We start from the raw sequence: 27032 nt of genomic DNA, 5'->3' as shown, positions 1-27032 counted from the left end.
TTCTGTTGTAGGGAAAAGGCCCCATGAGTGTGGCATCTGCAGAAAGGCCTTCAAGCACAAGCACCACTTGATAGAACACATGCGCCTCCACTCAGGAGAGAAGCCCTACCAGTGCGACAAGTGCGGCAAGCGCTTCTCTCACTCCGGCTCCTACTCCCAGCACATGAACCACCGCTACTCCTACTGCAAGAAGGAGGCGCAGGGCGGCGGAGGTGGGCAGGACAGCCCGGAGGAGGAGGGCGACACCGCCGCCGACATGGTCCTGAGCGTCGGGGAGGTGCAGTCAGACAGCCGGGCCACCTCGCCTCCCTCCCACCTGGACTCAGACGAGCGAGGCAGCAGCGCCAGGGAGGACGAGGATAGTGAGGAGGAGGAGGAGGAGGAGGACATGGAGACGACGGCAGGGGGGCTGGACGAGGGCGTCCTAGACATGGATGAGATACAGGTAGTGAAGATAGGGGAGGAAGGAGGGGAGGAGGAGGAGGAGGAGGAGGAAGGAGAAGAGGGGGGTCAGAATGGAGAGGACATGGAAGAGGAGGGGGTGGAACAGGTGGTGGTGGGGGGAGATGGGGAGGAGGAGGAGGTGGAGAGGGTAGTATTCGGGGAAGATGGCCAGGAAGAGGAGGGGATAAGGGTAGAAGGGAAGGAAGAGAAGGAAGAGAGGGATGAAGAGGTAGATACAAGGCAGGGGGAGGGGCAGGAGAACACTAAAAAAGGTGAGGAAGGTGGCGGAGAGAAAGACTATGAGATAGAGAAGGAACTGGTTGAGGAGGAGAAAGAGGAGGATTGTGGGGTAGAGAAGGAACTGGTTGAGGAGGAGAAAGAGGAGGACTGTGGGGTGGTGAAGGAACTGGTTGAGGAGGAGAAAGAGGAGGACTGTGGGGTGGTGAAGGAACTGGTTGAGGAGGAGAAAGAGGAAGATTGTGGGGTAGAGAAGGAACTGGTTGAGGAGGAGAATGAGGAGGACTGTGGGGTAGAGAAGGAACTGGTTGAGGAGGAGAAAGATGAGGCAATGGACACAGAGGAAGGAGTGACGTCAGCACAGGTGGAATCAGAGAAGAGTGTGGTGGAGGACTATGATGTCATCAAAGAGGATGAAGGTGCAACAAATGGAAACAGTGAAAAAAACACGGTTTTTGAAGACAAGAACCAGACTCCAGGAGAGAAGGAAGAAGGAGACACAAAATAAACAAGAAACAAGAAAACGGACCTATGTTTCTTTTTCTCCCCCAAAAATGGATGGATCTTGGTCTAAAGGAAAGGGTGGAAATCAAAATGCAAGCATTTGGTTGCTTGGACAAGACATTTCAGTTCACTACTGTGTATAAAATCCTGGTGCCTGAAAAATACTTGTGACTTTTACCACAGGAAAGACATTCTCAGTGTTAAGAAATGCATTTGTTAAAAAAAAAAAAGGAAAAAAAGAAAAACACAAATTTTAATGATGATGAAATGCATTATACAGACGGAAGCTAGAGCCGACACATTTTAGAAAATGTTTTATTACTAAAACACCTTGGGTCATTTCTTTTTATCAGTGTTACTAATTTTATCACTCATATTTTAACCTTTTAAAAGCTGTACAGTTGGGAAAGATTTCTATACCTTTTTATTGCCAATGAACAAAAAAACAGTATTTTATTAAGTTAGAGAATGGAAGAAAAAAAAGAAAATTCTGTGCACTACAAGTGGCTTGGTTTACCTATGGATATAACCGTTTCTGTTGTCTACCCTTCAGTATTATCGCACTAGCCCTGCCGCGCCTGCCACCTTAGCGATGCTAGCATAACCTTTGTTTTTTGAACGTATTGTGAGCCTTACGAACTATGGGGAATGGATGAGTTCAGCCATGTTTTAAAGATAACCTTCAGCTGAGGTAGAGCTGAGGTAGAGGGAAAGAGACATTCTGAGGTACATAGTTTGCAGAGATACATTGTTCTAAATGTTTTGTTTGTTCGATATTTGTTGGTATTCAAATCTGCGTTACAGTGTTAACGTTCAGATCAAGCAGAAGTGGAGTAGGCCTACTAAGGAAATAATTTTAGCACCCTATTCCCACTCCTTGCCTTATGCAAAAAAAGTAATAAAAACATGCATATCAAAAGTGCCATTTGAATATTGCTGTTTAACCTTAGTAGTTGTTATCAGGTGTTACCAGAACCCCGATTTGATAACAGCTCAAGGTGTCAACTCTTTAAGCCGACCACTGTTGACTTTGGCTCACCAATGATCCTGATGGTGTTAGCATAGTGCATACTCATGTGATATAGTTTAGAATTATCTTTAGCCTCTTTTCTAATCAGAGCAATCAATGACTGAAATGACTACATGTTGTAGATGGATGATAGCGGAAATGTAGTGTTTCCTGCCTTGAGATATTGAAACTCTTTCCCTGATGAGTGCACTTGTTTGACACTAATGAAATGCTACTCTCTCTTCAGGTAAAACATTTATTAAAAAAAATAGACAAATATGATCCCAGGATTTCAATTTAGGCGTTATTTTTACCTGTCAGTATTATTTTGTTGTTTTCTTTATGTTTTTGTTCTAATGTGTGTACTGTATGTTTTCAGAAAAATGGCAGTATTATCTTTTCCCCACAATTATATTTAGTTTTAGAAAACTTTTATATTTATGTGTCTTATTTTTTTATATTTCTTTATGGTTATTTATTACACAGTGTAGTGTACAATACTGTAGTTTGTATTAATACAATAATATATTTTAGTATGAAAAATCATTTCAATTGCAAATGACAAAGCTGGAAGATGAGTCTGGCATCCTGAAGTATGTTTTTATTTCAAAGAAATGAAATGATGTTTTCTCCTGAACAAAACCACACCCTACAAGCCTGAAAATTGTACCCTGTGACCTCAATGCATCTATTTTAATGTAAGTCGTTTTTTTCTTTGCCCTCTAAAATGAAGCTACTGAACTTTTCTGAAAACTAACTGTATGTCTAATAGCATGAGTGTGCTGTTGTATTGAAGGATGACAATACCTTAACTATAAAAATGTCCTTTTGCCAAGCCAAAATAATATTGACGTTTTTGTTTTTATTTTGTGCCAATTTGTTACTTTGTATCTTGACGTTCAAGGCCACAATCTATTTTCTATGTCCCTGTTTTAATCCCATGTTATTTTTTTTAATAGTGATATCGTTTTTTTATGACTCCCCATCTCACAAATAAAATTCATCAACAACATTTGTATGTTTCTGTTTGCATGTGGGTTTACTCTTCACCAGAATCGTCTGGTACAAATGATTTTCATATCTGAAATACCGCCAGTACAAAAACACAATAGCAACTTATTCGATTCCTAAGTGAGGTATCTAAAGGTTTGTAGTCTGCTGAATTCTGTCCAGATTGTCCACAAAGGCGTCAGAACATTTACATTTAGTCATTTAGCAGACGCTCTTATCCAGAGCGACTTACAGTAAGTACAGGGACATTCCCCCGAGGCAAGTAGGGTGAAGTGCCTTGCCCAAGGACACAACGTAATTTTGCACTGCCGGGAATCGAACTGGCAACCTTCAGATTACTAGCCTGAATCCCTAACCGCTCAGCCACCTGACTCCCCAGAACAATGACAAACCAACTTTGCCTTGACCGTCTCAAGATGAGAGACTGAGAGGGGTCTGTGGAATCATGAAAAAGCCAAGCTAAAGTTTAAACAAAGAGGTAAAATGTGTCTTTAACGTAAGGTTCAAACAACTTGGTTCCCCCAGAACCACTGTGGGCCCACGACACAGAGCCACACCTCTCCTGGAGGTACCATTAGAACCACTCTAACAGCCCCAAGGTCAGATACATGGATCCAGATCGGGTTTCTGCAGGGTGGACCCGCCCCCATCCCTCCACATTAATAATTAACGGAAGGAACAAAAAATCCATAGTCCAGTGTGGGGTTGAAAATGATACAAAAGTGACTGTGCACGTCTATTACTCCTCATCCTCCTCGGAAGTGTTCGGGTGTGGGTGTGTGTGTGTGTGCGGGTGTTCGTGTGTGTGTGGGTGTGCGTGTGTGGCTGTGCGTGTGGGTGTGTGTGTGTGTGTGCGTGTGTACAGTTTGAGAGGTGCACTGGAGCTTCTCTATAAACCGGCCTGAGAATCTTCAGCTCAACCGTTGTCTTCAGAATGCCTGGTAGTCCCCCTTGGATAATGGTACATCTTTGGAGAGAGGTTACCAGGAAAGAGGGGAGCAAACCATTGGGATCAGGGGGACTGGGGAGCCATCCCCATTGGATGGTCGACTCAGAGAGAGAGAGAGAGGCGCGGCAGTGTCTCTGGTGAAACGAGAACAGGTGTGGGCGGGTGTGTGTGGGAGGGGATTCGACATCACACAGCCTTGCTTTGTCTCGTCTGTGAGAGTGAGTGGGCACATCTTGATCAATGTGGAAAAGAGTGTGTGTGTGGTGGGGGGGGCACTGTGTGCAGTAAATGAACACTCTACGTGCGCGTATGTGGGTCCATGCAATAATGTTTAAGTGTGGGAGAGGGAGAGAGGGAGGGAGAGAGAGAGAGTAATCTGTCATGCTTTTGTGCTGTTGATTTCAACAATCCCCTAGAGTGAGTTCTTGGAGAGTAAAGACAGGGGGGGGTTGATCTCCTAATAGCCCACAATACCAACACGTTACAATGTCAAACGGCTTCACGTAATTGTATCCATTAGGAAACACTTTCATAATGTTGACACCAGCGGGGATACCTGCTTCAAATGGTACACTGGTACAAGGTTTAAAGCGTATTATTAAATAACCGTAACCGTAGAGAGCTTTTCGGTTCCAAAACCTCGAGACTTGTAGCCAAGATATCGCCGTATGTGTTCTGCTGGGCTCAGCAGTTTGAGGGAAAATTGAAAAGCTATAACTGCTAAGAGGATACAGAGTGCTCTTGCCAATAACGGTGCGAAGCTTGATGAAGTATGGTGGCAGGCTGACGCCGGCCCAACTCAGGGAGAACCTCCCTGGGGAAATTTGGAGAAAAGCGCACAGGACTAGGAAGGGAGGAAAAAAATAAGCTCAGGAAATAGCACTCACTTAAATATCATGCTCATTTACTCAACTACTAAATACTGGAGAGTTTACAGCAGTGGCACTTGCCCCCTGTGTGTGTGCGTGTGTGTGTGTGTGTGTGTGTGTGTGTGTGTGTGTGTGTGTGTGTGTGTGTGTGTGTGTGTGTGTGTGTGTGTATGTGTGTGTGTGTGTGTGTGTATGTGTGTGTTGTAACCTGACAATATCACATAGACTATGCTGTGACCCTGTCTATGTTAGCAAAGCATCATCGTGTAGATACCCCTCCTCCTACAGGTCAAAGTGGTGTTCCTGGTGTGTGTTTGAGTGTGTTGGTGTTTGAGTGCGTGCGTGCTTATTTTCGTGTCTGAGCTATGAAGGTGATTGGTCTGTCATTGTGCTATATATAGCTGACAATTGAAGGGTCCCTCTTGAGAGTGAACCGTAAAAGGTTGTGCAGTAGCATAGACCAGCTGCTGCTTCCATACAGTATCCATACCTTTTACTTTCCTCTCCATCTTTACCTACCACTTTCTCTCCCTTGTTCAGTCCCTTTGTCATTTTCCGTTATGGAAGGCTACAATTCGGCTCGCTCCCACCACATCCACTCTTCCAGTCCCAGGCAGGATCTGGAGAGTTCCACCTACAGGAAACAATAACAAGAACCTGCACACACACATACATTTTAAAAACACAAACGCACATTCTCTCCCTCGCTCCCTCCCTCTCTCCCTTCTTCTCCCTCCCTCTCTCGCAATCCCTCTCTCATTCCCCCCCTCCCCAGTCCTGACCCAGCGTTGCCTCCCCAGCCCACCCAGCTCTCCTCCAGTCTGGTCCTCTAGATGGCTGGCCTCCCCAGGTGTGGTCAGAACCCCCCAGATCTAGGACAACACAGCAAGCCACTCCAACATGCCTGGAATAACAGGGCTCTCCGCACAATTCAATTAAACGCTCTGCTCTTTTAAATTGTCCGCCCTCCCACACACCCGCCCACTCACACACACTCTCACACACGAGCGGACGCACACTCATCAACCCACGAAGAGGACCATGTACTGTATACACACCCACACACAGTCAGGTGCACATGCGCGCACGCACGCGACGCAAACACACACAGAAACATCCAGTCCCTTGCCTCTCCACTCTGGTCGGCAGCCTTCCTCTCTTTTCTCCTCTGTCGGACCCGTTGTCTCTCGTCCCTGCTCTCTAATCCTATTGTCCTATCCTTCTCAGAGGAGCACACATCTAGGTGTCGGCGGCTTCTTTCCTCGCTCATTAGCTGCTCCAGGTCAGCAGCTTAGCTCTATAAAAGGGCATGACTGACAGCTCTTCCCACTTCCTGTGGTCCCTCACCTTCTCCTCCAGAAAAGGTTCATATGGAAACAAAATCTGGACCTTACTTTGCACCTCTGGACTCCCCCACCCCTCTCAGTATGAAGGAAGACCGTGATCTGGTTATGAAATGCATGTTGTAGCTGGGGCTATAATCACTGTATTCAAAGTATGCACTGCAAACTGTATGTTAGGCTACTTACCTAGACTTACTATACCTAGGTGTTGCATGACAGTGTTGCGTATAATCTGTTTGTTGGTTCCAGGTTGAGTGTGATTATGGAGTGCTACTCTGTCATCTACGAAACATGCTTCATGCCAAGACATGGTGCATTCTGTAACACCCAATGGCCCAACCCACATGGAAAATTCTCCACATTCCCCACATTCATCTCAACATGGACATAAGTCGAACCAATCTATTGCCCACAGAGAGAACTCTGCTGTTTATCACCTTTATCTCCTCTCTCTCTTTTTCTTTCTTCCCTCCCCCCTGCTCCTACCTGCCTGTGGTGACCCCTGAGTCCTCCCCCATTGGACAAGCCTTTGACAAATGACCCTCGACCTTTGTCTGCTCCACTGGGAGATGGAGGAGGAGCTTTTCTGTCTTGAGGCCTCCGCACACACACACACACACACACACACCTCCACACACACACCTCCACACACACACCTCCACACACACACATCCACACACAACCCATTGCAGCAACTGTGGTTTTCCATCCCATCCCTCCATCACCACACCAAGCTGTCAGATATGAATGCTCCGAGTTCATCTAATCTACTGACTCGCATGCTTGGAGAGCACCTGTTGTTTTGAAGCGAGGAATTATCGTCAGTTTCAGTTCAGTTTCACAACTACTCCCCTGTCCTTCCCCCATCCCCTCTGCCTCTCTCTCTCACTCTTGAGTGTCTTGCTGACAGAGCACAGAACCACGAGCCTTAGTTATCTCTTGTTATGTCTCCGAGGAAGGCCACTCTCCTGTGTTTAGGGTCAGGAGCCGTGATGATGTCATTTATGTGTGTGCGAGCATGAATTTGTGTCTGTGTGTGTAGTCATCTGTGCGCATGCATGTGTGGTATATGTGTGTGTGTGTGTGTATGTGGTAAGGGGGATGGGGTCTGACATTAGAGGATCATAAATCCTGGTAGGATCCATCCTTTTGTCTCCTCCCCAGTCGTCTCATTAACCCCTCAGAGGCCCTCCGTCCTGCTGCAGTCTCACCACAAGCACACACGACCTACCACCCCAAGGCGCCACACGCAGGGTTAAAGGGATTTGTTTGTTTCCGTTTGGCTGGTCACCCCTCTGGGCTCTCTCATGCCATATGTCACCCTTATGGCCATTTTACCAGAAAAGGTGGTGCGTAGTGGGGGTTGGACCGTAGCATAGCTGGCAACCCAAGAGGCTTGTTGACAATGCAGAGCCGATCGGTGGAACCAAGGTGATTTAATGTGGTCCCATCTGATTCCCAGTGGTAGCTTGTGTGTGTGGAGATGCAGATGTGTCTGGGCTGTGTTTGTAAGCATGTGTGTGTTGTATGCCGAGGTATGATTCCGTGACAAAGGGACATTGTGTGTATGTGATGTCATACAGTACACAGAGAGCACGTGTGTGTGTGTTATGTGTAATCCAACTCCTCGCTCTCCTGGGTGCTCAGAGTGGTCTGGTGCCGGGGGTGGGAGCAGATTGCTCCCACCCCCACCACACACACACACACACACCAGATGGCTCCAGATTGACAAATCAATTAGGCTGCATCTCAGGATACAAAAACCTGTCCACCTTCATCCTCTCTCAACCCTGGGGTACTGGGAACCCCCCCCCCCCCCCACCCACCCCTTCTCCAACTTCTAGCACTATACCTGGGCAGAACGGTTGAGCTGAAAACAAGGGAGAGGAATGAAAGCGTGTGATGGCTGGCGCCACATGAATCACCTGGCATAAATATGTATGGATGACTTACACACAAATGGAGGGGAGGGAGAGGAAACGTGTGGGGGTGTTGAGACTGCTTCATGGGCACGGAAGGGAGAGTTGGCGGGGTGGGGGGGGGGGATCTAGGCCTCGCTGGAGAGTCCTGGCACACAACTCTCTCCATCTCCGTGGAGAAGGGGGAGGCGGATGGATGGATGGATGGATGGAGGAGGTTTGGGGAAAGCTAATCCTTTAGGAGAACAAACCGTTCTGCCTGAAGCAGGTAGGCTAACTGCGGCCTTGCGCATCTGGGTCGGGAAGGAGGATAAAAGGTATTCTTCGCTACCCCCTAGTGGCGGCACAGGGACGGTGGAAGGAGGCTTCGACCATTAGGATTTGTGTCGTTAGCAAGTTTCAAATGAACACTGCAGGTAACAGGAAAACCTCAGCGTCTGCTACAGGCCTACTGTGGCTCTGTGTCGCAAGGCAAATGTTATCATGGCTCTTTTTTTATTAGGTGCAGTCATTAAGGTTTGTGGCCCATTGGATTGGAAACGAGCACGACAGTGGGGTGTGGGTCGAGCTGAAGGGAGATGGTGGACGTAAAACCAGGAAAACAGCCATTGCATTGTTGACAGTGATTGCGGCAGACACATCCAAGCATATCGTCACTGTTCCTCACCCTCTAAACCAGTCAGTAAAAATGAGCGAGGGGCCGCAAAGAAATGTGTGGGTGCCCCGCCTCCTCTTTACCTCTAACTCTCATCCTTCCGTACCTGACTCATTCTCACTGGAGGGAGGAGGAGGTGGTGACGGAGGGAACGCGTACCCCCTGGGGGATGGGGATTAGCAGCGACAGCGCAACAAAGACAAATTATTCTGCGGTCCTCTGCTATTGGACGGATTCAAACGTAATGTATAGGTTTTAACAGTGCCAAAGAGGATCAGGGTAATATATGATCGACCCACTTTGCGGGCGCACTCCCTGGCGGTGATGTAAAAGCGATTTATGCCTGTAAAAAAAAAAAGTGCAGGCTAATTAAGTACAAGGCTGGCACAGAGGAGACCGTAACGCAATGATCTTATGAGAGAGCTGGCAAGCACGCCTACGGAGGGCCTCTCTGTGACAAGCCAACCTGTAGCCATGGGGGGTAACAGTGGGTGGAAAGAGGGTGCAACGGAACGAGAGAAATAAATAGGGTAGAAGAAGGGATGGGAGACAGAGAGTGAAAAATATGCTTGCTAGGGGAATTGAAAGTAGCTTTGCTGATCGATATCCTCTTGATTCCTCTTGATGGGAGTCAGGTGGCTGAGCGGTTAGGGAATTGGGCTAGTAATCATAAGGTTGCCAGTTCGATTCCCGGCTGTGCCAAATGACATTGTGTCCTTGGGCAAGGCACTTCACCCTACTTGCCTCGGGGGAATGTCCCTGTACTTACTGTAAGTCGCTCTGGATAAGAGCGTCTGCTAAATGAGTAAATGTAAATGATTCTGCATCAGGCTGAATCAAGCAGGGTGACAGGTCACAAATCAAGTAGAATGAGAGATTAGGGTCATCCAAGTACTCAACTCTTGATGTGTTTTGGTTTGCTTGGGGTTTATTTAAGGTTGCAGAGTGGCCTAGGATCGGAGACCAGGCCCTCACTAATTATACAGTCCCAATTCTCCTCTCCGAGGCAGCCATCTTGGAAATGTTCAATATGTTGTAATTAGTGCTTTAGAAGAGGAGCTGTGTCAAGGGAATTGAAGCTCTATAAGCATGTGGGCCCTGTAGCAAACGCTAATGAGACATTGTAAAACACTGAGGCATTTTGCTCCAAAATTAATCATAGAATCTTATTTTCTCTCACCGCTTGTTCATCTTAGCGAACAGCTAAACTTCATGAGTTGTTTCCTTGTCTAAGTCAGAGAGATTAATTGTCATGTGCACAGTACAACACACGGTTATCCAGGAGAGAAAAATGATTTTGACAAGGCAAGGAACAGCTACATAGTGGCATAAAAAAGTGGAGTGGAGAGAGGGGTGCAGGTTATCACCACAAATACAATGTGTCACCCCTGTAGCTTCCCTGGTTATTCCATAGTCCTTAATTAAAATGAATAAACAGAGCTCTTTTAAGTGTGATCATCACTTCGGCTGAAAGCCTAAGACAGCTATACTGTAATGAAACACATATCATGTGGTCCCTAGGGGGGAGTGGAGAAAGAAGAGAGAGAGAAGTTTTAGCAGTTAGCAAGCTCAGCCTGTTTTGCTAATGAGCTGCTGAATAGCCCTTGTCACAGGCTGATGCAAGCTAACCACTGCATCACCTCAGGCTTGCTACCGTCTACTAGCATTCAGAGACACACCAGCAGGTATCATTAAAGGAGTGTTGTAGCATGTCAGGTTGGGATCAGGAGGATGTAGCCATTAGCCTTACAGAAGCATTTTATTTCTTCTTCTTCTTTCAACTTTTATCAGCTGAGTGCCTTGAAGTGGTAATAGTGTTTTGTTTACGCATGCTGTAGCACTCTTTCGCTTTCCCTATTCCATCTCTCTGGTCTATGCTTTTTTATTGTCACCATACCCCTGTTTATGTGTTTTATCCTCGTATCAGTAATTTCCCCAGACCCTCATAGAGGTTGAAGCAAGCCATGTGAGAGAGGTAACCAAGGACAGAGTTCATGTGATTTAGTTCATGGCTCATCTTAACTCTTACATCTCAAAGCTCTAAGGTTGAGACCTTGTAACATTTGAGATATCAAGGCACAATGTAATCACTAGGATTGAGATGTCAATAGACAGGTTTAACATCATGGAGGCAGATCAGAGAAGAGGACAAGTAAATGAGGCCTGATTGGACTATTGAGTTAAGGACCACACAGACTGTGTGGTTCTACTTTACGAGCCTGGCCCCAGCTCCAGCCTCACCCCCTAGGTAAATAAATAGATATCCAGAGCAGTTCAATTATCTGTCACAGAGCGCTGATACAGTCTTGCCTTGTATTTATTGCCTACTTAATGGACTTGATTGTATTACTGAAGGCAGGATAGAGAAAAAAGCGCAATCCAACAGCGTACTTTCGGCATTCTGCAATTACCTTATGTAAATTCCGCGCTGGAATGTTGGTGCCCAGGCTATTTAAAATGCATTGGATTTCCATGGAAAGGGATCCACTCCTGCCTCTCGCAACCTCATTAATAACTGCGACAAGACGGTGACATTTGGAATACTTACACGCTTATAGCATCTGCACGCACGCCAAGGCCCCGTTGCGCACTGCGACAGCGCATTTACAAAAAGGATGGCTTAAATTAAGTACCTAAGCAAATGAGTTATATCCTGGCTCGTAGGCGAAAGACATTATACTAGTAAAGTGCTTCTCAATCTTTGATCACGCAGGGAGAGAAAACCGGCTTGCAAATTTCTGGAATTGCTATTATTACACCAAGTTTTGCCCCTTGCCTTTGACTGCTGGCTCATTTCGTTTTTTTTATAGTTGAACGAACTGTTGTGTTAAAATGACACTGTTGTTTAAAGCTCTGTAAGAAATAACTAGGAAGTATGGAGAATCCATCAATGTAGTCACTCATGTATGCCAAGATGTAACAAGCCTTAACTGACATGAGAATTCTGTATGATTGACGGCTATTTTACACTGGTATAAGGATTCGACTGATTCTGACAGACCCAATTAGCGTCTCGAACCAAATGAGCTCACAAATTACTATTCTGAGAGTGCAAAGCTATTGTACTTCATGCACAGGCTTCTGTAAAAAAAAATCTGTAAAAAAAATCGCAACCGCCTCCGTTACAGTGAATCTGCAGGTCCTGTAAAGAGCCCCTGTTGTGTAATATCATTAGAGCCCAAACAGAAGGTCTAACCCTATACTCTACCGTTTCCCCATCACTAGTCTCTTGGATATCCTAGCTAGCCCCGCGGCTCCTGGAGATGAATACGTGGAAGGCAACGGCATCAGTCCTCGTAACTGTCAAGCGTGCAGCTCCAGGGACGAAATACAGCTTCAGCCTCTGTTTGCAGTAATATATCGGTCTGTAAAAGTAGTTAATGTGTCAAATGAAATATTCTGTGCACCATTCATATGCAAATAGCTTCATGGTCCTCTCTAACAACTTTGGGGGGAGGGATCATAATAAATCAAGATGGCTCTCAATGACTATGCAATTTAATTCAAATTTTATTTTACTACCTAGTTTCAATAGGTGAAATGCAAGTAAACTGATGGCTTGCCGCATTTGACAAGTTGCAATGTTTGCAAGTGCAACCTGTATTTTTGTTTTTGTATTTTGGTCTGTTTAAATAAAATGTATCAAATTACTTTAATGTCCTCGCTCGCAATTTCTCCGCCAAAAACAAACCACTACACTGCCGTGGAGTTATACATCTGCAACCCAGAATAGCTCTACCTAACCACTCTCCCTTGACAACCCACCTGTGACCAGAACGGAAAAATAATTTGGAGAAAGAAACTATGAGGTGGTATAAATCTTTAATGGTTCATAATGGCTTGTTCAAATTACCTGCCCACACCTCAGCCTCCATGGAATAAGGGTTAGAGAGAGACCGGGGATTGAAGGGGAGGGGGGTAGCCTAAGAGTGAGCACTGGCATATGGTGCACTTCCAGCACTCAGGTCTTCCATGGGCCTCCTAGCCCTGCTCTGTCATGAATTATAGAAATGAGATAATTGTTTTCTCATTTGGAAATTATGGGGGCCTCTGTTAAGCCTCCTGTTAAATGTGTCTAAAAACGCCTAAACAGCATACCCAAAGTCAATTGGAAGCTGTTCTTGAACCATTTGGAGTACATGCATGTAAATGATCTCTTTTGAAAGCTGACACTCTGAAGTTATGTCCCCTGTTGTCAGGACCCCTGTCAGTCCTACTAGTGTTGAGTAATAGAAGCTTGAACACAAGGAAAGTGAAAATTTATATTTCCGCCTAGATTTTGTTTTGAAAACAGAGGCCTGAAGAGGCCTAGAGGTGGTAGGTATTAGCTGGAAGACTAAATTGGACCACAGGTTGAAGCCTTACCCAATTCAAATCAAAAGTCAAACATAATACCACGATATATTCATATTTGACACATGTTTTTATAAGAGTACATCCAGGCATTTTCTAAAAGGGCCTTTTGGAGACTCCAAAATGACCCTTTGTAACCAAGGTCAAATACTCAGGATAAAAAGGTATTATTTTTCATAATTGTTATCTCTAATGAAAGGTGGTACTTAGAACTATCATATATAATAGCTAACTCCCTAATTAGTATTACTGAAACACAAAAACTGAAGCATGAACACATTGGAGTGCTTTATCTGATTCCAAGGATTGGCGCACAAAGAACACTGATTCTGTCAACCATATTGCGCAATCGACTGTTATTTTGAAGGCTCCACAGACGCATACAAATGAGGTATTGGCATTTTCAGCTAGCTGTCAGCTACAAGGCTAACGAGCTAATTTCAGAGCCAGTCGAAGCCAGTTCGAGAAATTTGTTTAGAACGAGTGTGTGGGGGGCGGGGGGGGCAGGACGCACAGACCTAGTTGGCTTTAGAGGGCTGTCAACGGGGCATGGAAGCTCCTATTGGGTCAAACAAGGTGTCAATCAAAAGGGGAGGGTTCAACGGACATTTTGATGCCTTCATATTGTAAATACTCCGTTGCTAACCGGAGAAAAGAACACTTTTATGTGAACAAGTTGTTTCTTCCGTCGGCTAACTTGCATAATGAAACAAAGGATAATGGATATTCATGAACGTAAAACATTGTATTTGGACGAATTACTTTACATGGTTAGATACTTTGAACCCTTGGGACTGTAAGCAGATCAAGTTTTGATGGCATGATTTGCACACCTGGACCTATTTGAACCACTTAGGGTGAGTAAAACTTTTTTCTTTGGCATTGTTGAAGGAATGTTCACCGGAAAAAGACGTTGACTTTGCTTGCTATTGCGACTTGATCTTGAATTGGTTTATTTCAATGGAAGCACAAGAATCGTAGCTTTCCAATGATGTATAACATGTGTAGCGTCTAAAAAATATATTTGTTAGAATTTAGTGCGTCGTAACTGAGGGAGGGGGAGGCAGCATTTTTGTCACGCGGGCGAAACAGGATGACCAAAGCTTTAATTTTTTTCCTATTCCCTGTCTTTTCCTTTTAATGGTCTGAGGTTTCCAACGGGCACAAGATTCAATAGAACCCACAACCCCCGACACCCTGTCAGATGTGAGGTGGTCCACCTTCGTCAAAACAGAACAGGGGCCAAGCCAAAAGTCAGAGCCCATAACACATGAACACGTGGGCAAAAGAGGACCCACTAAAAATGGACTTCAAAAGTAGTGTTGGTTCTGATCACAGGAGGTAAGGCACACACACACACACAGAGCCCAGGGCCACGACAAACAGGGAAGCGCTCTGGCTCTTCTGTGGAGCAGACAGCCAGCCAGACGCCACACAGATTCAGGGGACAGACAGTTTCACGCAGTGCTGTTCACATTCCTATTCCTCACTCACTCACAGAAGAGGAAGTTACAACAGAAGGCACCAGAGTCTGCCAACTCTTACACACACACACACACACACCTCTTACAGACTGACTCAGAGCATGGGCGGTAGTAGAAGCAGCAGTTGCTCAGCACAGTGCTGAGCAACTTGTGACTTGTGCTTCTTAATCAAAGCTGCCAGCAGTGCAATTACCTAATTAGTCCTCAATTATCCAACATCCTTGAAGAGGGTAAGCAGACATAGTCTAATGAGCTATGACACTCAAACGTTCACAAAAGGAACAACTTACCTGGTTTCTATGGTGCATTAGAATACAATTTTTTTTTCAATAGACCGATACATTAGTTGTTAACATCAAACTTGAGACATTGGAAAATGTGTTTGTCAAGATAAATTATGGAATGAAGATGACAATTTGTTAAGATCAGGGTCTGATTCAGGTGTAGAAATTTACACTATGTTAAAATCCCACCAAAAATAAGAATCTGAATCAACAATTTAGTTTTTTTATTTATTAGACATAGCAATGTCACGAACAGCAGTTAGTCTGAAAATGACATTCAAAGTGTGCAGATGACCATGCGCCAAAACCCAGATACACTTTCAAAAATCACTTCTTTTTAAACAATCAATATGTATAGTTATGATTAATCAGCTTTAGAAAACACATGTCCCAACCACGCATCAAACCATACATACTTCAAATACTATAAGGACTTTGAATAATTATTTTATTTCATTGTAGGTTCTGTACATAATGCTTAAATTGTTTTTTTTTTATAAATCCATTAGTTTTGCATGTCACAGTCCAGTTCATTTAATTACATAAAATAAACTTTTGAAATGTTTCACTATTTGCGGACTGTTTCTCCTGTCCCAGTACTGTTTATATAACCTTAAGGGAAGGATGGTTGTTGGGATATTGAAAGTGAGGGCGAGGCAATCATTATTGATCTGAAATAGTAGTCTTAAGACTCAATTTCACAGACTTCTCAAATTCCTGTTTTCCAGTAACTCCAGAGGGGGGATGGGTAGGAGGGGGGGGTGGAGTCGTCCACGGACAAATGACAGGTTTTCTCAGAGGTCGACCAAGCACATACATACAAGACTATACAACACACACGCAGACACCCAGTCAGAGGACACCCAAAGTCTACCGCTAGTCTCTCTCTAGCAGGTCAGATGCAGTCCAAACACAGGTTCCTACTCCTCCATAAAGTCAGACCCAGACCTGTCACAGGACAATGTCTGCTTAACACTGGGAGGGGAGTGGGAGTGGGAGGAGGGGGTGGGGTCCAGGCCTGAGGAGGGAGGGTTCCATGACTTCCAGTTTCTCCTGCGGGCTGCCTCTCCTTATCAAAGAGGAGACACCCCCCATACTTACTAACACTGATACTTTATCCATTGCACTGGGGCTTATACAAGACATTACAGAGGTAAACAATCCACAACACACACAGACGTATCCAGTTAGTTTTCAGCTTATTCCATCGTCAAATCAAATCGGCCTAAAAAGGACAGTTGGTCTGCTATTGACCTGCCATCAAATGAGTATGCTGTGCGCATAAGCTGGAAGATACAAAGACATCTGAGAAAGCAGCAGTGTCACTCCACCAGTTCTTTCACAAAGACTCAAAGTCCCATGAGCCTCTTCCTTCCAAATCCAAAACTGTCTGGTAGCTCGCAGTGAGCTTGAATACTGGCCAGAGGAATCCAGTGTATGTTGGACACACTTTACTCTGAAAGCGCAAATCCACAGGAACGCTAGGAGGTTGGCGCCTTCCAGCCCATTCTGCTCTGCACAAAGCATCCCTGTGCATCATCCAACCCACTGATCCAGCGTTCCCAAGAGTAAAAGCCCCGCGACATGCAGGAATGGCAACCGGAAAATAAGTGAATGAAATCTGTACATTTTCTCAGATCACAATTTCTTTTTTTAAGTGCAAAGTCTTTTCAATGGTAGCTTCCTTTATTTAATGGTATTAATGAATGATCACAACATTTTCTGTTGCTATTTTATGCTCGCAGTTGCGTGGTCCACAGCAATGTTCAGTCCCCGTCCCGTCCCCCCCCAAAAAAAAAGAGTAGTGGAAAGCATCCTCTTGGGTTGGTGTTCTCTACCTGAAGATCCCCTCGTACTCCAGCAGAATGAGCTCCACTATCTGGTTCTGGTACACCATGTGGACCGCCATGTTGCCCGTCTCTGTCTCTGGCCGCAGGAGGGTGGGTCCAAACACGATGGCCACGCTCTGGGTGGTCATGCGGTTGGACTCGCCGTGTTCGATCACCCTGGGAGGTGGGGTGAGAAAGAGGGCAGGGGAGGCTTCGTTTACAGGAACTATGTTTCTTTCTTCTTTTGTTTACCACTGAAGGTGCATAAGCGTCGCGTTGAAAGATCTATAACATTACCTTTAAACTCAAATCAACATCCTTGCATATAAGACAATAACATATTCATGGGCCAAAAAAGGTGATAAAATCCACTACTCCAATATATACACTGACCGACACCCGAACACTGAATGTCACGCTATAAATTTCAGATTGAAACTCCCGGAGGTTGCTGTTAAATTACAGCAAACACAAGGCCATATAAATGCAAATGGCAGCTTGTGCAAATGTCATCTTGAACATATGATATTGCTACTGGTTCCGCCAGACTAAGAATACATCCTGAACCTGCCTATAGTTTTTCTGTAGCCTGGGGGATAATCAATCAGACAGCATAGGTAAACAAACAGAGTTATGTACAGGGGAATATGAAGGTCCACAAGAAGTTAATGACTGGTATAAACCATAAACAACAATACATTCCAACGTAACCAAGGTGATAAAATACATAGCCATTGATAAGTAAAGGAAGGCTACTAGTTGGTTATAAAGAGATAAGGAAAAAAAGCTGATGGCAAAGTGTGCCTTTCTTACCTTTTTAGGTGCTTGAAGAGAACTTGCATTGTATCGTGGTTCGGTTTTGGCAACTGCTTGATTAGGTCTTTTATTGAATTGACTCTGAGCTTGTGGTCGGAGCATTCTGTAATAGACAGGTCAGCCATGTTAATATTGTTGGTTCTAGAGGAGAGAGACAGTATCCTGATTGACACTGGAGAATTGAAATGAGTGGGCGCCATCTTGTGGTTGTATAAAAAAGTAATTAAACATTCACATGAATGTAAGGATTATTTGAATCAAAGTGAATTTACTAATGATTTTGATGATTATATTACAAATGATTCATACTAGTGTAGAGTGGTACTTACTGATGGCTTCAACAAAGTCACTGAAGGAGCTGTAGGTGAAGAGGGGTTCAGGCAGCTCTCTGAAGAACATCTTCAGAGCACCTGTGGTCACGTGGATGTCCTCCCACTTACTGTCCTCCAGGTTCACCTTCTCATCTAGGACACACACGGACGCACACACATTCAGACGCACACAGACACACGTGAACGAGTAATTCCTGTGCACACAGCAAGGGATCGTCACGTGTATGAATACTAACCCTGTGTACGCAATTTAACGTAGGATTTAACGCTAAAGCCATGCTGGAGCAAGGAAGTGTGTACGTTTGTGTGCGCGTGTGTGTGTGCTAAGCTTGTTTATGTGTGGTGACAGGATTCTAGCAGTGTGGGAGCAGAGTCCTACCATGATTGACAGCGAATCGCAGCTTCTGAATCACCGCCAGGTTCCCACTCACTCTGTATAGGCCATCGATATTCAGCCCTGCAGGAGAGGAGGAAGAGGAGAGAGATATCAAGAGGAGGAGAGAGAGATATCGCGAAGAGGAGAGAGAGATATCGAGAGGAGTAGAAAGAGGAGAGCAAAAGGAATGAGGGAGAAACAACAAACAGGCGTGACGGAAATTCATCTACTGGGCTTCAGACACCAACGGAGTAGGAGAGAGAGAGATATGATAGAGAGAAAGAAAGAGAAATCGAGAATGAAGGAAAGAGAGAGAGCGGGTCATCCAGTACCTGTGTCCTCCACATGGTCGATGCACATCTTGACAAAGTTGGGCACGGACGTGTTCTCCCTCTGACACAGGCTGGACAGGCTGCAGCCAAACACCTGGTCTGAGAGGGCACAATGACACGCACACACACACACACATCAGCTAATGCTAAAACTGACTTGTTTCTTGTGCTAAAACTCATGGTTCCAAACTAGGATTTTTATAAACACTGGAAAGACACTGTGTGACTGTCAGAAAGGAGTGTAGCGTTGTGTGAGGTATAGCGTAGTGTACAGTATAATGATGATGGCTCAGTACCTTTGATGTAACCCTTGTCTCTGACGGCCTGGTAGGTGGGTCTACGTGTGAGGAACTTCTTCAGCTTGACCCTGGTCTTCTTCTGGTCTGAGGCGTCCATACTCACTGAAGTCTTCATGGCTGAGTGACCACCCACACACACACACACACCATGGGTCAAATGGACACAATACACACATGATGCGCACACACTTGAATGACCTTCTAGTCTTTTTAAGGATACTAATACAAACACACGAAGGTCAGTAAAACACACCTCTGTTCTTCTTTGAGTCTCGATGGTCCTTTTCCTTGTCCTGTTTCTCTGCTCCAGGGGACTCTGGCATGTCCTCCTCTATGGCCTCGTCCGACTCCCATGCCTGTCCAGCCCCCCACACGCACACACACGCAAACACACAAACACACACAACTGATCTTTCTGCTCTTTGGCGCCCTCTAAGGTTGTATGAAGGTACTGAAAACATTTCTACTGATCCATATTTAGGAGATTCATCTCCCAGACCAGACTAGTATGTTTTTCTTACTGAGGTAATAGGTCGGCTGAGTTCGGAAAACAGAGCAGAGGAGAGAGCAGAGGAGAGAGCAGAGCAGAGGAGAGCAGAGGAGAGAGGTCCACTCACGTGTGTGCTGATGGTGTCAGTCAGGGCTCGGTACCAGTCATTAATGACGCTGTCGATCTCTGACTGGATCAGAAGCTCAGTCCCCTGACGCGTCTTCAGCTACCGCACCAAACAGGTCAAAGGTCAGTACCATTCAAACCTTCACTTGCATAATGTCAATGGCTACTTTTTCCATAGGTTTCCACTAGCATCGCTCAAAAGCTAAACGGCTCCGTGACAGCAGTTACCTCGATGACGTGCTTCTTGCTGGACTTGTCCTTAGACGCCCAGTCCACTGAACCTCCTCTGAGGTCCACGGTGAACTCGGGTTTCGACTGGTTCCCCCCAAACTTCTAAAATCAAATTGAAAGATCGAAATGTTTCTTAGCATGGGCTTACAACAGAAATATGGGGGTTGGCCTCGAGTAATTTCAGAATTAAGCCATCATAAAAGGTACTGGTTACTGTGTTAAGATTGTTGTTATGAAGTGCTCAGTTGAACACGGGTGACGTGACACACACACCTCTGTGTCATCAGTGATGGACATTTTAGTTTGAAGGAGGCTAAATGTTATCCCATTCTTGCATGTTTAGAACTGTACTGTCCAACAAAATGAATAGTAGTGAATTGTAGATTAATAGTTGTAAGCATAACATTCGCTGTACTTTATCTTCTTTGGCATCCTTGTACTCACATGTTGATGCAAGTCAATAAGAAGTTATGTTACAGTTATGTTTCATTCTCGGGACACTCATTAGTGGCGCACCAAAGCTGATAAGACAACCTTGACGATGCACCAACCAAGACACAGAACCCTAGCGATAGACCAATCAGGTGAGGGCATCAGCAGAGAGCAGGCAAGGGGATTGGGTTGAGGCAGGGGAAAACGTGAGTTTGAAGGACAGGCGGGGGGAGCCAACCACATGCAGAGAGAGGAGGACATACAGAGGCGGCCTGGACACGCCCAGATTGGACATAGGAGACGGCTGGGCGGGGCTTGACCGAGCGCTTCCAGTTGCTTAGCAGCGTGAGGAGCAGCTCAGGGATGGAACCACTACGATAGTAGGACTTTGGGAGAACATGAGAGGAGAGATCAAGGACAAGGAGGAGGAGACAGGAGAATGGGGAAGGAAAGGGGATAGAGGAAAGAGGGAGGAGATGGAAGGGAGTAGGGGGAGGAGGCCAAGGGAGGAAGATAAGATGACAAATGAGAAATAAAGACTCACAGACAAATGACAGAACTAAGGGAAGAATTAGAAGAGAGTTCCAGAATGGCGAGGTTCTAAACATGACCACACCACACACCAGGAGCGGATGGGGTACCTACCCAGCTAGTTCCACCCCCTTGGCCTTTGGCGAATAGCAGTGAGTAGCCTTGCAGGACCGTCCATGAAGAGGTCCAGTTCTTCCTGTCAATCAGAACCAGACAGAAACATGGAGAGATGAGCCCTCTGGTCTTTCCCACAATGGGAAAATCGTCAAAATGAACAGCAGTGTGGCTGGCTGAAACCTACCTGACTTTCTTTCCATGTTCTGTGATTTTGGTGACGTTGAGGACTCCACACTTCTCTGAAGGCTGAGGGAGGACGCACATTCACAAGCACACACACACACAGGCTTGTGAGCATTTCACAGCAGGAGACAGGAAGCATACAGCCAAGAGCCTGCCAACTGAAGACAAGGAGATTACACTGCTACATAATAAGACTCCCGCTATGATCACACACACATACACACACACACAATGCTGCAGAAATAGGCCAATGAAAAAGGTATTTCCTATGTGAACGCCATAGTAGGGTACCACCAGTAGATGGCTCTAACTACTAATAACGACAGTGAGAGTACATTCCTCCATAGAGACTAATCCATCCCATCACCTGCCATCTCACATTGGTAATGTAGGACACCAACAGAAGCAGCAACATGGACCATAGAACATGATAACAAGCACCTTTCAAGACAAGACCTTCTAATGACTCTTCCCAACTAGTGGAGGGACCAGTCAAGAAGGTCAGAGGGTGCAGCAGGTAACAAAACGGACACTTTCAAGACGGACAACATTTTAAAACAAGTGAACACGAGCTAAAAGGTTGGTTGTGAATGCATAGCGGAGACACACAAGCTTGTGTGAAGTGTACACAGGTTATTTGGGGCCATGCATGTTTGGGGGTACGGCAGCCCGTAGGTGGAGCAGTGCATGCTGGGATACTAACAGTGAAGGGGTGCTTGGGAGATGAGGGGCAGGAGTCGGAGGAGTCGGGAGAGCTCTGCTTGAGGGCTGTGGCACACTCCTAGCAACGAGAAGCAACAACGTCAACATGTTGACTAGCAACTAGAGAAAACATGGAGAGAGTTAGGGTTAGTGAGGAGGTCGGTGAGCGGATTAAGATCCTGTGGAAAAAAAGATTTCCGACTTTGTAGGATTTGTTTAGTTCGGGATAGGTTAATATGACGCTTGGTGGAGACTTTTTAGATTGTGTTATCGACTAACGGAGATCATGCTGGGAAGTTATTGGCAAGGAGCCATGCATTGAACTGGGGAAATACTTGTTAGTTAAAAAAGTATATTCCGCAAGTGAGGGATCCACAAGTATATATTTCCACACAAGACACAGATCACAGAAAAAGTACATTCTCATCTGATTATTAAGATACTGCTAAATCTAACGCAATCATTTCTATCAATTGACAACACAAAAATCAGCTGGATACAAATCACTGCTGTACTCGATTGGTGGTGGCAAGACAAAAAGAGATGGACGGTACCAACTTTATCTCGGTAACGGGAGAAGAATCGAAATCTCCTCCCCTGGCTGTCAGAACCAAAGGGCCTGAGTTTGAAAGAAAACTGGAACAAAACCACAAGAACTTGAACCTGGATTGGATTCAACTTGGGGTCCAACTGACTTAACACTTCATTGTGTAATATTCTTCTGATCCCAAACTAATATCTTTGAATAGAGGTAAACCAAACTCAATGGCAACAATCAGATCAGTACTGTTTCAAAGGACAGTATGTATTCGAAAAATAATGTGAACATGTGGTAGCACAAACAACAGCAGTCTTGTACAAATAGAATAGCCATATTCACTTTGTTGACAATTTCAGAACCTAGACCTGAACCCTAAAGTGTAAGCATAACCCCAAACACTGAGGTACAGGTAATTCATTTAGACAAGCGTAATCTGGGGCTCACCCTCCCAGCCAAAAGGCTTTTCTAGATTCTCAGAGATTAAACCCCCATTGAACAGACCCAGTACCCGGCAGGGGACCTGGAACCAAACACGACTCGCAAAACAACAGCGTTACACTTCTTTACACAGAAAAAAAGATCAAACAATTAGCTATAAACACCTGTTTTATCATCCACATTTGTCTACATTCTAGAACTCTCAACTTGGGATATGTACGCATCGGCTCTTGTCGAGCTCATACAAAGAGCTTACAGCTAAATTCATCACCAACTTGGTCGTTCAATTCCAACTTTTTCTGTGGCGACAGGCATAACCCACGTAGTACGTTGAGATGGTAGCGGGGTCTTACCTTGTCGTTGAGGTCTAGCACGTAGGTGCTGTGTCGCCACTTGGTGAGAACAATGGGGTCAGGCTGCTTCCGCTCTAGACTGCGACTCTTGGGGGGGTCGTCGGCATGAGGGGGGGAAACGTTGTACTGGGGGGATTGAGGGGGGAGAGAAAGTCCAAATAAAAACAAAAGAGTTAGCATGTCAAGTTAGCCTAGGACACCTAAGCAGACAAGATAACACCACAGACAAACTACTTGGTAGTCATGATACCCATACTGCCATTATCCTACATCTCCTCTCCCTAGCCACAGCACCATTGGACTGCTGGAACCCTCGCGTAGGAACACAGTTCCACACACTGGTTCCACACAGGAACACACTCTTGGGCTATTTCCTGTTATCAAACCCTAGATTTATGCTTGGAGCCATGTTCCCATCCGACCTGCGGCTGGAGTCGGGACAGAGTGACTGTGCTACTCTGCACCAAACCAGATTAGGATTCGGTCAGACACTAATAGACCTGGCATGGAGGTGAGGGCAACAGCGAGATGTCCAGATGCATTACCTGGACGGGGCTAAATCTCAACGGGGTGGGGAGGGTGGAAGGAGAGCCAGAGTAGAGAGGGAGGGATGATCAATGCAAAAGTGGGGAATACTAATACTGTACTTTCCTGGGAGGTGATTACAGTTTGGATGTTGTTTGGAAAGACACTGGACCAAATTTGTCTTGAGCTCTGAGGCCTGGTTGTCAGATGACGCCCCCCCCACCCCCCCCGAGCTTGAGCTGACCTACCTTGGGCAGCTCCCACTCGGACCTGGATCCGTCTGCACTGTAGTAGTACGGCCTCCCCTGCTCGTCCACGTGCTTTATCCACTGAAACCACAAAACATCCCCGTCAGCCGCCATCACTCCCTCCCAGTCTCACCGCTGCGTCACGGGAGCAATCACCCAGTCATTACAGTCCATGGGATTCAACGCTGAACAGGAGAAAGGTTAACTCGTCTGAACTTTCCAGGATGAGGAGCTATGGACGGCTGAAAGCTGACAACAGACATCTCATCGCAGGGCCTAAACAGAACTAGTGGAGAATTTTAAAGATGCTTTCCACCTCTTTGCAATATTATTTCTCCCCCCACACGTATTCAGAGGGTTTGGACATGATGACTCTACAGAAGGCTGGCTGGGTGTGATGTGAAGTCGATGAAGAGCTGAACGCCGCCGGTACCTTCTCCTGGGTGTGCTCCGACACGTAGAGCGTGTGTCCGTGTTCGTCTAGTTCCTCGGACCAGCCTCTAGGGGGCGAGCCGTACTGGCTGTCTGACTGACTGGAGTGTGTGCTGCTGAGGCAGTTCTCCTCGGAGGACAGAGGCTGGGGGAGGACAGAGAAAGGAAGGGAAGAAGAAGAAGAGAGAGAGCTTCATTTAACCTCAAAGAAGTGAGAACACGGTCCAAAATGGGTTTAATCGCCATGAAAGTTTGCACAGACAAGGAATTTACTTTGGCAGGAAGGTGCATGCATTCAACATATAGGGATCATAAAAATAAAAAAAATATCGGTGATCGGTACTCGTATCGGCCGATACTGCTTCTAGTGATCGGTAATCGGTCCCAAAAATCCTGATCGGAGCACCCCTAGTTTATTTGCAGTTCTAAGCCTCCTCTTTCTCAAAGTCCTGTGGTAGTACTCTAAAGAGCCACAAGAGGTCAGTGTTGTACCACGATAGCATGCAACACCAAACCAAAAGACATGACCAAGACAAGTTTTCTTTTCGCCTCATGGTCTAGGTGGATCTGATTCACTCTTGCCAAATACTACAGAACTACTTTGGAACCGCAGTACACGTTGAACAGCAGAGTGAAAACCCCTCCTCTCCTACGATGTGGCATGGTGGGCGTGATGACCCGAGTGAGTACCTCAGTCTCTCCTGTGCTGCCGTGGGGATCTCCCCGCCCGCTGCTGCTGGTGCTGCTGCTGGTGTCCCTGGTCCGGGGGGGCTTCCAGGTCCGCTCGCCCGAGGCACGGTTGAAGTAGAAGTGGCGCCCACTCAGGTCCTTGTGGGTCTCCCAGTCGCCCAGGATGTGGAGTGGGGAGTTGGAGGGCAGCGGGGGTAGGTTGGCCTGGGAGATCTTCAGCTCCTGGAGGTTGGTGTAGACCGGGGACTCGGAGCGGCCCTGGCCCGTGGGGGAAGTGGTCTGGGGGGGAGAAGAGAGAAGGGAGAGGGTTAAACCTGGGGGCCTATGGGTGCGTGTGTGTGTGTGGCGAGAGGACAGCTACAGAATGCAGTACTGTCTGCATGTCAGGATGCAGACGTCTGACAGAGTGATCCAGGAAATTAGAGGCTGCATGTGGGCACCACACCACATCCCATTCTGCTCCAGCCACTACTCCAAATCATTGGCTTTTCTAATACAGTTTCAGCAATAATACGCATTCAGCTGAAACACACACACACAGAACTATAGAAGCTGGAGGGAGAAAGCCGTCTATAAAAGTAGTGATTTATTTACAGGACTCTAAATCCTTACTGCAAAAGAAGTTTTGCCGAAATGTTAAATAGATCAAGCTACACAATGGCAGATCTTATTCCAAGTCCTGAAAATGATTCAAAGCCTACAGAATATAAGATAAGAGAGCAAGTGAATGAGAATAAAAAGAGAGGAAGATAGAGAAGAACAGGAAGAGAGAGTGCTACATTGCAATAGTGAGGGGAAGTAAGAAATGGAAAGAAACCAAAAAGTCAAGAAAAGATGTACAGAGCATTCAGCAAGGTCATCAAACGATCCAAAGCTGAGGAAAGCCAGGTTTAGGAGATGGGTAGAGTATGACTGCAGATCAAGAGGTCCCAGGTTCAATATTCCCCCCCTGAGTAATGATAATGAATTAATTATTAAGGTGTGCGCATCCTAACCAATCCAACAAGGAAGCAGTTATTACAAAAGCTGATACCTTGGTAGCAAAAATAGACACTACTTCCTCTCCAGTTTCACTGGCCTTTCACAATTAGTTTGGTATACAGCAGCAAGTGCATGGCACATTTGTAATTGGGGGTATTGTAAATCCTGCAATGCTGAAATGAACCAAGCTATGCCAAGTTATGTTTTATGCTGATATCTGCAAGTTAATTTGTATTATGCTTCAGAAAGCCATAGCTGGCATTGTTGAAACATTCACAAGGCACAACGGTCTAGGTTGCACAACAATGGCCAGAGAGTTTTGTTTCCATGACGACCGCGGAGCAATGAAAGCTGGGTAGAATAATATTTAGTTTTGGAGTAACATGAGAGAGACAGGGGAGGAAGTAGAGGACAGACAGCTTGTCTCTGGCCTTTGGATCAAATATGCTTCTTAAAACTACCCCAGTTAAACTACTAAACAGCTAATAGTCTCTCCAACTTGAAACCCACCCCCTCTCACAGATCCATAATGCAATTCATGTCACAATTCAACATCCCATATCACAAATGTGTACATATAAAAGGTTAGGTAGTTTAGCTGGATCTTTAAGAACACTTCCCACTGAGGTACAACTAGGGAAACGTATCTCTCCGTGAGCATGGCCTTCATGTCGGTCTGACCACAGAGGAGTGAAGAGGGAAACATTTATGGAATTTGAGGTAAAAAAATCATCAACACCAAAACAGGGTGGACAGACACGACCATGGAAACAGATGGAGCTTCCTGCTGCACTTAGAAAAATAGGAATCTTTTTTTTTTTGTTACTAGACAATAATTATTCAATATCCTGAAGGGCTGTTGCAAGGCGGAGCACTGAGTAGTGTTGAGCCAGAGTCTTGCTGTTATTAGTAAGTCAGTATCCGCTCTTCTACACACACACACACACACACACACACACACACGCAC

At 45.7% G+C, this 27032-nt stretch overlaps 2 protein-coding genes across 6 annotated transcripts in view; one reads left to right on the top strand and one right to left on the bottom strand.

The window, feature by feature from the left end:
• Positions 1-3206, top strand: part of zeb1b (zinc finger E-box binding homeobox 1b) — a 47271-nt gene extending 44065 nt beyond the window's left edge. The window contains exons 8-10 of the mRNA XM_062479332.1: positions 12-592; positions 656-725; positions 1041-3206. Of these exons, the coding sequence (XP_062335316.1) occupies positions 12-592; positions 656-725; positions 1041-1189 (800 nt within the window). The 3' untranslated portion in view covers positions 1190-3206. The remainder of the gene's footprint in view (positions 1-11; positions 593-655; positions 726-1040) is intronic.
• A 12070-nt stretch (positions 3207-15276) lies between these two features.
• The window catches only part of arhgap12b (Rho GTPase activating protein 12b), a 36781-nt gene continuing 25025 nt past the window's right edge, over positions 15277-27032 (bottom strand). Inside the window, exons 3-20 of one of the 5 annotated variants that reach the window (XM_062479262.1) lie at positions 25085-25363; positions 24396-24539; positions 23963-24043; positions 23190-23315; positions 22416-22493; positions 21859-21936; positions 21157-21218; positions 20970-21051; positions 20588-20710; positions 19890-19994; positions 19663-19761; positions 19299-19401; positions 19043-19162; positions 18747-18845; positions 18418-18495; positions 18036-18170; positions 17704-17809; positions 15277-17067 (exon numbers count right to left, since the gene is read on the bottom strand). In XM_062479262.1, the coding sequence (XP_062335246.1) occupies positions 16896-17067; positions 17704-17809; positions 18036-18170; positions 18418-18495; positions 18747-18845; positions 19043-19162; positions 19299-19401; positions 19663-19761; positions 19890-19994; positions 20588-20710; positions 20970-21051; positions 21157-21218; positions 21859-21936; positions 22416-22493; positions 23190-23315; positions 23963-24043; positions 24396-24539; positions 25085-25363 (2070 nt within the window). In that variant the 3' untranslated portion in view covers positions 15277-16895. The remainder of the gene's footprint in view (positions 17068-17703; positions 17810-18035; positions 18171-18417; positions 18496-18746; positions 18846-19042; positions 19163-19298; positions 19402-19662; positions 19762-19889; positions 19995-20587; positions 20711-20969; positions 21052-21156; positions 21219-21858; positions 21937-22415; positions 22494-23189; positions 23316-23962; positions 24044-24395; positions 24540-25084; positions 25364-27032) is intronic. The other 4 variants (XM_062479263.1, XM_062479264.1, XM_062479265.1 and 1 more) reach the window with 4 other exon arrangements.

Source organism: Osmerus eperlanus, chromosome 15, assembly GCF_963692335.1.
Source record: "Osmerus eperlanus chromosome 15, fOsmEpe2.1, whole genome shotgun sequence".
NCBI lineage: Eukaryota > Metazoa > Chordata > Actinopteri > Osmeriformes > Osmeridae > Osmerus > Osmerus eperlanus.
Note: the sequence above shows the minus strand (reverse complement) of the source record. Positions and strands in the feature narration are given on the sequence as shown.